General features: G+C 37.9%; 1 protein-coding gene across 1 annotated transcript in view; it reads right to left on the bottom strand.

Annotated features, from left to right (window-relative positions):
- Nucleotides 1-3,758: 3,758 nt before the first annotated feature.
- sema3d (sema domain, immunoglobulin domain (Ig), short basic domain, secreted, (semaphorin) 3D) overlaps nucleotides 3,759-12,089 on the bottom strand; it is a 46,087-nt gene continuing 37,756 nt past the window's right edge. Inside the window, exons 16-18 of the mRNA XM_082181801.1 lie at nucleotides 11,489-11,553; nucleotides 10,768-10,904; nucleotides 3,759-5,869 (exon numbers count right to left, since the gene is read on the bottom strand). Coding sequence (XP_082037927.1) covers nucleotides 5,492-5,869; nucleotides 10,768-10,904; nucleotides 11,489-11,553 — 580 coding nt within the window. The 3' untranslated portion in view covers nucleotides 3,759-5,491. The remainder of the gene's footprint in view (nucleotides 5,870-10,767; nucleotides 10,905-11,488; nucleotides 11,554-12,089) is intronic.

Here is a 12,089-nt window from a genome sequence, read left to right as displayed (position 1 = left end):
ATCAAAAATGCTGGCGGTGGCTCGAAACTGAAATGCTGGCGGGGAAAGAGTTAAAATATTTCCCAATATTACTGTTTATACTATATTTTGTATGTAACCTGGGAGAGCATATTAAGAGACTTACAAAAACATAAAAAAATATTACAAACCATCTGTACTGTATTTATATATGTTTTTCCCAGAATGCCATTACCTTAATTTCTCTTAATTTTAACTTCCGATACAAAATAGCCAATTCAGTTTAATGATTTGTTTTTCATGTCCATCTGAACATTATTACCTGCATACATTAAAATGTACTTCTAGATGAGTATAATTGTGTTCAGTTTGATACTAGACTTTTAATATTATTTTAAAAAGGCCTAAATGTATTACGAATCAGAACTGTCCTTTAGTTTTTCACTGGGTTCCTGCATTCTCTCTCGGATAGGTGCTCCGATTTGTTCTAACTATTAAATAAACAATGAAGCTTCAAAAACTCTCAAACGCATGGTCTGAAATATTCATCAGCTTTGTTAACAAAGAGAGAGCGAGAGAGCGAACGGTCTTATAAACTCAGCAACAGAGCCGAGAATAATAGATAAGAAACCAACACAATATTTCAGTGCTCATTTCTCCATTTTCAACATGCTAAATGATAAATTAATCAGAATCATACATTCCACATGAAGATCGTATAATTATCTGTAGGCCTATCCCTCTTTTTTGTCTCTCCACAGGCTTTCGGGAAAACCGAAGGCTTGCCGTAAGGAATGCGTGAACCCTGTGTGCCGGATGCACTGCGGGAGCAAATCACAGAAAAACACTGCACAAAACTACTGATGATACAACCACAGATTCCTCAAATACTCAGATCTCAGCTGGAGAAGAAGCAAATTTATACAGTTATGATAATGCTGCTTGAAATGGAATGTGGTTTCGCGCCAGATTTAGAGGACTGTAGAGGACACGGTCTTCATGTGTCCTGCGTCCACTGGGAGACTGGAAAACACATTAGTCAGTTTGAGTCATATCTGCAAACGTGCACTTTCTGGGATCAAAAGTGGACTGACCTACAACAGTGTCTGCATTATGGCCCATGCACAGCTATATTGTGACTGAATGGTTTTGTTGACATGAATTTTATGCAACTGACACATGCAACAGAAGTTATGGGATCCATGATAGTTTGAAACAGACCTAAAGCATCATTAGAGGTAGAATTAATCGACTACTGTGCAACCCATAATATATGATGTGGCAAACAGTCATGTATCACATAACTTGTTGCATAAAATTCATGTTAACAAAATACTTCAGTGTAGCTGTGCATCATTAGTTTTGCATGATAACATGTAATGGTCAAATGTGTGGAATTATGCTTAACTTTACATTAATATAATGTAAACCTAAGCACTTTAAATTCACATGATAACATGTAATGGTCAAATGTGTGGAATTATGCTTAACTTTACATTAATATAATGTAAACCTAAGCACTTTAAATTCACAAAGCACATCAAACTGGTTCTGTGTTAAAGTTCCAGCTTATTAGAGTGTTTACACAGAAATGTGTTGATGCTGTAATAGCTGAAATTAGCCAAGTACTAAATAAGTGATGATTATAAAACATTTCTGATCACAATCCAGCCCAACACATGGTAGCCGGGCAAAAACAGCTTTACTTTCATTTAGTCAGCTGCCAGCACTGATAAAATATGCAAAATCAGAGCCAAGTTGCAAAACTGTGTCCCAATTCAGTCCTGACATCTTCGAAAAGACTAGAAGGAAAATTCACATAAATGCCACAATGTCATATTGTCACGGACATTCTGTTATTTTGTTCTTAGTTTAATTTTCATAGACTTTCAGTTTGTTATTTTCAGTCATATGTGTTCCTTTGTTTAGTTTCCCTCCACTTATTAGTTACTATGGACATTCATTAATCATCACAGTTGTTTGTCATTATCATTTGCTTTGTATTTAAGTTGCAGTCTTCATTGTTCATTTTTCCGGTCACATTTCCGCATAGTGGTTGGTTTCTTTTGCTCATCTTGTTTGTATAGCCGTCTGAGTGGATTATTAAAGATGTTATACCTGATCTTCATTGTGTGTTCCTTGCAACTGCTGGTGACACACATACTATATTGTACATGTTTGAAGTTCTTTGAGCCATGACTTTACAAGTTGAGCATGTGTCAATTAAATAATCATGGTGAAACAAATGGGTACTGGTCAAATTATTCATACATTTAATCATTTGTATTGTGTACTGTTGGGAAAAAATAGCTACAAATATTACTAAAATGTTATTTAGCAAATTTAAGAGGTGACAAACTACATTTGCCATCAGTCTGTGGCAGCATGTGAATGTTAAAACACACACACACACACACACACACACACACACACACACACACACACACACACACACACACACACACACACACACACACACACACACACAGTCACATACCTAAAGTTCATCTTTTGCTCAAATTGTTTTGTTTTAGTACAAAAAAAAGAAAGAAAAGGAAATTAAATTATTAAATATAAATGATTGAATCAAGCAAAAGCTTAAAACAAGATAAATATATTTTTTTCCAAACCAAAATGGAATGAATCGTAATTATAATTCCCAAACTCATAAGTAGCAGTTCATTTAAACTATTATTAGCAAAGACACTCATTAATACAGACAACACCCAGCTGAGCCTAATCTATCCGATTTGAATCTTTCTCGCATGCTCTTTCTGTCTGTCTCTGTCTCTTTCAGTCAATCCGCTCCACCTTTGACCTGCCGCGGCACGAAGCAGAACATCTCTGTTAATAGATGCTCTTGTACGGGTAAAGACTAAAGAGCTCCAGCGATTACCACTACAGGAGGGCATTCTGGAGAGAAAAGATCACTTTCTGCTTGTCTTGGCCGTGGCAGGAGGTACGGGAAAGAGAAAGCGGTATTACTCAAGACTTTAGCACTGATAAATGAGTTCACCCATCAGCCCAGAAACAGTCATTTCCCCTTTATCGCACTCCCCATGTGGTTGTCACTGCCATCCCCGGGCCGTGCCCCGACTCGGACAGAAAGCCCTTGTTGTCGAACCCAGAGCAAAAAAAACAGATCCTGTGTTGGTTTTCTGGCACGATGCGGTTCATTTAAGACTTGTTTACTTGTGTAAAATGATCATTAACTAAGTTTATAAAGGATCATATTGTTTATTTTCTCCCTTTAGGAAATGAACAAAACAGAAATAAAGTAATGAGTGTGTGTGAGTATGACCTACTGACCTTGACTTCCTCAGCAGGGCAACACATTGACCAAATGAGAGGAGATGAGAAATCCTGATGGGAGAGGAGGTCTGACCTTGAAAGCACACACACATGCTCCAGGCGGTGAGGTTATCTGAGGTCACTCTCTATTGTATGTGTGAGGAGCTCACTCCCTCTCTAATCTGATCTGAGACAGGTTGACCTCAGAGAAACGCAGTCCCGCGATGAATCTCAGAAGAGCCGGCTGCGTGACTCTTGTTCAGATTTGAAGTCATGGGATATGAGATATATCTGTGCCTAGAGTGTGTATGTGCGTATTTAAGTGCGATTATGAGGCTGTGACAGAGATATAGGGTCAGATTGTTTCATCTATATAACATCACATATATTGACTTGTGTTTAACCCCTTAAATGGTTTTTGTATCCCTCAGGATACAGACACTTGAAAGCATGGGGGAGGAACAATGAGTGAGCAAGACCAATTTCTGAGAAAAATAATACATTTGGAATAAAAACTGTGGTATCAACCCTCCATCTTTATCTAAATATGAAATGACAAGATATGAAATTAAAAATAAAAAGCAATATTTTGAGGGAAAACTTGAAACTACAATTTAACTCCAATTGGATGAAAAATTAATGACATACTGTATTAAAATATAAAATACAGAATTACAGACATAAAGTATCTTGTTATACATGTCATTGTAAATGATTATATTTTGTTTCTTAGTAGATCAATGATTACTTGAAGAGATCATTCACCCAAAAATTTATTCTGTCACTTAATCACCACATACTCTTTTCATGTGCTTTTTCATACCAAATCAGAAGAATTGGAATATAGTGCATCTTACAGGGTCTTATAGTCCCCTTTTATGACACTTTTTGGAGCTTGACCATGGTCACCATAAACTGGCATTGTATGGAAAAAGCAGCCTGGATATTCTGCTAATTCTCCCTTTGTTTTCACCAGAAGAAAAGAAAGAAATCATACATAGTTTGACTTTGAGCAACATGAAGAGAAGAAGACAGAATAAAAAAATAAAAAAATTGAACAATCTCTTCAAATAATAAAGTCACTGTCTTTTCTCCATTGCACAGTTAAGTAGAAATAAGAAGAGTTTATTTCAACACCATGGTCATTTTAAATAACGTCATATGTCATAAACAAATGATCTACTATAAGACAAATTGCAAAAATACAAAAATAATGTATTTTACTCAGTGAAATTTAAATGCTTGGTTATAACTGTAATCTCAAAAGAGAATTCTATGTAAATAATGCTAAAGCATGCACAATCTCATGTACAAATAATATAAATATTTACATACATTCAACATGAATGCATTTTTATTCTTGGTTCAAATTAAAGCGCAATGAACTGGTGCCATGTTTTTAAAAACGTTAATCCAGACATTTGTAGACTGAACAATCCTGGTGTAGAGCATCGTTTATAGGTTTATAGCTATATGACTTTAGTATACAATACATTGCCCCATTGATTCTGACATAGTATTAAATAGTATTAAAGCGAGACACTACAGGTAAATAGTATAACATTTTTAACTAATACTGTAAATAACACAGTACTTCCCCAGTTGTACATAGGTGTTTTTAGATATCTCTTATCACTCCATAAATCAGAAAATACAGTCAACAGCCAGAAAGAAAATAGTGTAAAAGCCTTCTGAATATAGATAGGGATAAAATTGGAAAGTTTGGTTCATGTAAGTACTAATAAAGTTGAGATTTCTGTTTCACTGCATAAAAAAACCAACTTATTTTAAGAATCAAATGTGCTTTTTTAATATATTTTCTTTCTACTAGTCTGAAAGAAGACAAATTATGGAAGAAAAATAGCCCAAAAATATAAAAATTGATCAGTGCCTGAAAAAAACAAAACAAAAAAAAAACAATGGTTTTGCCTGTAGTGTCTTGCCTTAAAGATCAGCCAGATGACTGGTCACATAGGTATTTTGGAATTTCTAAATGGTAAAGAATCAGTGGGTCATATTTGAGGCATCAGTTACAATGAAAAAAAGATTAATGTTTAATGGTAAGATTGATGTTTCTGGGGGACTTTTTGCTTTGCATAAACAGACTGGTCAGGAGATAGTTCTTTTCTGTATTTGTATTTGGTTTTGAGATTGTTTGAGTTCATTTAATCCACATCCAGTGGCTCCTAGGGCACTGTGACCCTTCTAACCTCACACTCGAATCCACGCATCATTGGCACCCCTAGTGGTGGCGTCGGTTCCTGCTCTTGCGGAGCTCTTGGACATGCTTCCATTTGCCCTTCTGTTTTTGCTTCTTCTCTTTGTGCCAGACTGTTTCACAGTACTCGTCTAGAGAGTGCGCAGGGCCGCTCAACATGCGCAAATAGTCCTTATAGCGCTGGCGGGGTTCGGTCACGGAAGGGTTTTCTGATGATACCCGTATAGCAGGTTGGTGTCCGTTGAGCTGTCCGGGGTCCAGGACGTGCAGAGAGAGGTGGAGGAGGTTACGGGTGAAGCTGTGCTCCTGGGAGGTGCAGAAGTAGGAACCTGCATCGCTACGCTGGAGCCAACGAATCAGCAAACCTTTCTCAGTTATCAGCACACGCTCGTCTGGTTTGATCTGCAACAAACACAATTATTAGGACTCTTTCATAAAAGTCAACCATATCAATACACTTTCTTGAAAACAAACTCCAAATTAATCACAGCCAAACAGTGAATTTATGTGTCACTTGCTGGGTTTATTCACATAAATCATTCTGCCCACGAACCCACATCAAGACTCCCTCAAGGTCAGAGATCAGTCTTTAACCTCTGCGCTCCACTTCCTGCTGACCTCACATTATACAATCTGATTGGTCATTAGAGTCTTATTAAACAAGCTGACCACATGTTAATGCTAACGAGAGAGAAAATCTAAAGAAAGAGAGAGGTAGAGAAGGTCTTGAGAAATTACAGGGTCTACTTTCATGTTTGCGTGATCTATTGCACTGATCTATATGCAAGGTGTCCATCTTTCTGGTCACCTCTGACATACTAAGTGCTCTGTATTCAGTGCATTTAAATAGGACTCAATGAACTGATTCAAAAAATTATAAAAAAGAAAAAAAAAGAAAAGAAATAATGATAGAGTGCAAAACATCCATTATTCAAACCATGTCTTTACTCAAATATGATAAACATACAGTATAATAACGATTTATATTTTAGAGCTGTCTGGACGGGTTTTATAGGAATATGCATACAAATGTAATTTCCCATGCATGTCACATCATATTCTTATACAGAGATGCTGGAAGTTCTTAACAAAAAATGGATCATTCAATACGACTAACTTGCAAAATACCCATTGTAAAAAATTAAATTATAAGATGTCCTGTATCCATGTGCATATTGGTGCCTTGAAACTAATTCATCCGCGCAGATACGTTTTAAAAAAAAGTTAGTGTGGCCCTAAATACTACTGATATCACAATCTTTTTGATTTAATTGTATAAATCAGGCCGATTTTAGTTTTATTGGTCGTATAAATTTGGATGTACAAATTTGATGCCGTCATCCAAAATAAGACCTTGATTATGTCAGATGAATTTTCACAGATTTCATTTTAGTCAAGAAACTAATATAAAAGAAATTATTCAAAATAACAATTTATTCACAAATCAATCATCTCCACCAGCTTTAGTCATGCTAATATTTCTTTTTGGCCCTTGCACTCAATTTTCTTTCTCCAATATCAGTTTCTCCATCCATTCGCCTCCCTTCCTTCCGTTCCTATCTGCCTATTCTTTCTCTCCCTTTCATTTTTTTTCTGTTATCTGTGTTTTGAGGCTGCTGATTTCTCCTGCTGTAGTTGTGGACTAAATCAATACAGCTGTGCAGTACGGAGAGGAGGGAAAGAAAGCTTCAAAGCATACCGAATCCCTGTAAAACACAAGCAAGCTGTTTAGCGCTGCATTGACTTATGCTAATCTATCTGCCATCTAAAAGATGCTTCAAGGAAATGCAATAGTCATGATTGCACTAAACAACTCTTAAGATTTGGAATTTAAATTTTGAGTATGACTATAAATCGTACCCTGCAGAAACGTGTCAGGAATTAGAGGAAATGGGGCGGTTTTGCAATGTCTACAGCACCTGTGACAGCAGGAACTAAAACATAAAGGCCAAGGGCACGAGTGTCAAGATGAAACGTGTGTGTGTGTGTGTCATGGAGATGTTCTGGTGTGTGAGTTTGCTGGAAGTGAATGCGTGTCTGTGTTTTGTATCTCAGCAGTATATCACACCGTATAACTCCTGCTGAAGGTTTTACTGGGGGGGCAGGAGGAAACTGGCCTCTGATCACAGAAGCAGGTTTAAGCACAGCTAAGAGCCGGGTCAAAGGCATTAAAACTACAATACGAGGACTTTGTCTCTCTGTAGCCCCTCCACACACCACTAGGTCTTGGTTGTGGGTTTAGAGAAAGAAAGAGAGAGGGTCTGGAACCTTCAACACAGGATCTTTCTCACATCTCAAATATGAGCTGGCCTGCCGGTGACCCACTATCCTCTGGGAAATAATATTTAGTTGTAAAAAGAGGGTAGTGAACAGCATGTAAAAAGCGTAGAGGGATGAAGAGGGAAAAGAGAATGAGAGGGAGTGAGAACAGTCCTGTTTAGGGCTATTAAAGCAGCACTCAGTAGCTTCGGGACTTCTTCGCTGTATTCTCGCTTTTTGCTCGCAGGTTTCTCTCTAGAGCTCCCCCCACAGCTTCGGAATAGATATTTGACAACACTGTTGTAAAAACTCGTTGTTGATTCTCAGACACCAGAGGCTATAGATCAACGACATCAAAGCAGATGGGACGTTCTTTAAAACGTCTTCTTCATTCGGGTTCGGACAGCGTGAGGGAGCGCAATAATGACAGCATTTTAGCAGATTTCTTTTGGCCGTAAAGCAATTGTTTACATCGCGAGACCTGATATCACGCGAGACTTCCTGACGCAGCGGCCGGCGGCCCGCCGGCTCAAAGTTGCAAGTGCGTATTTTCCGCTCACGGGCACCAGGGGGGTGCGAAACGACCACCATTCAACCCGAAATAAGTAATATAACCATTCCAATGACTCCGAAGCTGTTCAGTTAAGGTAAAAAAAAGTTACTTAGTTCACCTTTAAGTGCTGTGAATTGATAACAGGTACGTATTCCGATTTTTTGAATAATACAGGAAGGATTTGCATGATGTTTGGTTACATTTGGTTTTAGAATGCCTGGATTATTCCATCTACATGTATGTAACATCATAATAAAATATGCTGCATACTTCAAGATTAGACTATAAAGCGTTGATGTTGTCATGAAGATTGTCATGCATGCTTCTTTTTTCATGTCAGCCCTGCACAAGAATCAACAATTAAAATGTGTGAAAGCAACTCTTTGCCCCTTATGCACTCAAAAATGAATCATAGTATAGTTTATTATTTATTAGCCTAAATGTATTTATTCAAATTCATTAGAATCAGTATACTGTGAATCTTTTCATTGTAAAAATAATTAAATGTAATTCATAAAAAAGAATGAACATGGTTAAAATGTGGCCAGCTGTGGAACAAGCAAAATATATGTGAAACAAGATTGGTTCACATATAATAAATTGGACTTATTGATGGTAAATATATGAACCTAGTTATTGTAAAACACATTTGGGTTTTTAGTACTATTGCATAAATCTATTTCTTGCTTGTTTTATGTATGTATGAATTATATGAATATGCATCACATATTCAAGTTTATTAGTTTGTTTATGTTAAAACTAATGCAAATGGGTGGAAATTGTATATACAATTGAAATACATCTTTTAAATCGTATATATAGGCCTACATTTTTTTTTATTATTATTGTGTGCTGCCTTCATATGGCTTTAGACAAAATCAATTCAAGGTGTAAGTTTTTAAGACAACTTGTTTTCACAGAATTGTGAAGGAACCAAAATCAGAATTGGAACCAGAATCAATAAATTCTTTGTAATTCCCATCCCATAGTTGTTGTGTTCTCAGCTATGTGGGATATGAAGCATCCTTTCTGTTATTGCAACCAGATATTGTTTTACTTTGATTCGATAAACATTCACACAAACACGCAAGCTCTGTTTTCTCTTCTATCATTCATTGTTGTCTTTTACGAGGTGAAGTGTGGGGTGATATTTTAAGATTGCGCCACACGTGTGATTGTGTGTTGCAGGTGTTTTGGGCAGCTGGGCGGTAGGGAGTCGTTTTGTGCTGTGGGAAAGACGGGAGAAAGAAAGGAGGAAAAGAAAAGCAGGAAGGGAAACCAAAATAAAACAAATGCATCATAGCAAGACTAATGTTTACTTGAGATGTGGGACTGGAGGATTTTTCCAAAAGCAGGAAACTGCATGTTTCTACTAGAATTGCAACTATCCTGAGACATTTGTGCTGTGATTTGACCTTCTGCTGTCATGCCTCCCCAAATGTGTCTTCAACTCTCTTTCTCTCTCACACACACACTCCTGTTGGGATTAATTGTTGTGGAGATGGATCAATATAAGGATATGCTGATCTACCACTCCAGAGTCAGGTCTTGGCCCCCCGTCTATTCATCACAGCTAATAAAGACAAGGGACACACGGCACAAGGTTAAAATGACCTCTGTCTCTGCACTATGAACTTTCATCCACAACACACATAGATCCATTAACACTCTTAACACGCTGCACAAAAGAGTGACTTAAATAAACAACTGGAGTATCTTTATCTTAGCAGATAGCATAAATACACTCCATCAGAGAGTTTAAAAGATATCTGAAAGATGAGTGTATTTATGTGTTTCTAAAGTAAAAAAGGGAAACATGACACCCAATAGACAGCAGTGAAGATGAGATTAAATGTGTAGGTGTAAAACAGAGAGATGAATCCACCAGTGAAGGTCACCTCTTGACAGTTCTGCTGTGTTGTGTATCTCCATGTTTGTGTTCCCTTAGTTTTCTGAGCCCCAGGCCATTTTCACGATTACCAACAGAACTGTTTGAGTTCTCGGTCTCTCTGTTACAACACATTGTTTAGTAATATGATCTTCAGAATTATGCAACATCTACTTTTTCTAAGCATCAGGGGGTTGAAAGTTACTGTAAATCTGTTTCTGGAGTGTGTCGAATCATAAAAAGCCTGTGATCTCAAAAGACATTTTTATGAAAGAGAAAATATGACTGGAATACACCCAGGCTATACATTACATGAATGCTGAATGTTGTTTAAAACACTGCACTACCACATTTTATGGTAGGCTACTATTTATTTTGGTGAATCATTTTGATTGCAGTTTATGTAAACAACTAATTCACTGTCGAAATAAATGATTCAACATTTCATTTGCATGACCCTATGCACTGCTTTCATTTATAGATTTAAAAAAAAAAATTTGTAGTGTTGCTAACTACTTAACAACTGTCATTCTAGATACAACTAGGAAAGTGGGTAAATCAAACACACACACACGAGTGGCAGATGAATGTTGGTGATACCTCTTGACGGTGGTCTGTTCCTGGCTTCAATACGAACCAGCGGATTAAGGCCTGCTGGGATTTAGAAACGCACTCAAGAAAAGAGGAGTTGCTCTCCACTCCGTACAACACCTTTTCCTCAACATTCCTCCCAAACACTGCCAGAGAGAGAGAGAGAGAGAGAGAGAGAGAGAGCGATCAGCATATCAAAAATACAGTAAAGGTATTTTTTGGGTTAGCATTGTCCATTAGTTGAGCCCCACAGGACAATGCGGCATCTTAAAACAAAACATAGCTTTTAGTGCTTTTATGCTCTATACACACACACACACACACACACACACACACACACACACACACACACACACACACACACACACACACACACACACACACACACACACACACACTTTCGGTTTCCATGTAATATGGGGACTTTCCATTTTTATACAGTGCATAGTGCATATTCTATTCTCTAACCCCATACCTACCCAAAAGAATAAACAGAACGATATCGTACGCTGGTGTGGACGCTAATATAGTTATCTTTATAGTTATCGTTTTTGGTGTGAACGAGCCTTTAGTGTGATTTATAAGCTGTTTACCTCATAGGGACCAAAAAAAATTCCCCACAAGGTCAAGGATTCCTGATGTTGCCATCTTTGTGGGGAAATTTTGTCCCCATAATGTAGGTTTTACCAAGACCACACACTCTCACACACACCCTCGTATGCCTCCTTACCATCCTCTGTGTCCCAACAATGGCTGGATGGATCTCCATGTTTGATGTCCTGCCTTCTGGCCCTCCTGTAAGCAGTGAGCAGATGTGAAAAAAGCTTTTTATTTAGACTCTGATTTATTTTTATTACATTTCTGACTCCTTGAACAACCAAAACATTTAAAGAGCAAATACAGCTTGAGTTTCTAATATTTTTTCTGTGTCCATTCATCGATGTTAAAATGTAACTGCCACAGAGCTGCTGATGAGTTCTACTCTGCACTCTGTGGAACTAGTCTATCGATTGATGTTGCGTCATGACGTCACATGTGATGGTGTACACGGATGTGCGCCTTGTGCGCTTCGGGACTGTCATTCAGGCGAGGAAGGCTTCGGGAAAGAGGCCCTGACGCTGAGCAGAGCAGGCCTCTGAGGGCGGTCCCCCCCGTGGCGGAGCGATAACATCTGAAAGTATTTTACACATCACCTGAGGTCAGTCACGAGAGACTGATCTCCCTAGTAGAATATGTAGAGGCCGAAATTCATTGGAAAATTCAGCAGGGTGGTCAACACTATTGTCAACTCCGAGCAGGGTCCCTTTTAGCGAAGGGGGCCATAGAGTGTG

This window comes from Leuciscus leuciscus (genome assembly GCF_965113295.1).
Source record: "Leuciscus leuciscus genome assembly, chromosome: 10".
NCBI classification, from domain to species: Eukaryota; Metazoa; Chordata; class Actinopteri; order Cypriniformes; family Leuciscidae; genus Leuciscus; species Leuciscus leuciscus.
The sequence above is the reverse complement of the archived record's forward strand: the minus strand, read 5'-3'. Positions and strand labels throughout refer to the sequence as shown.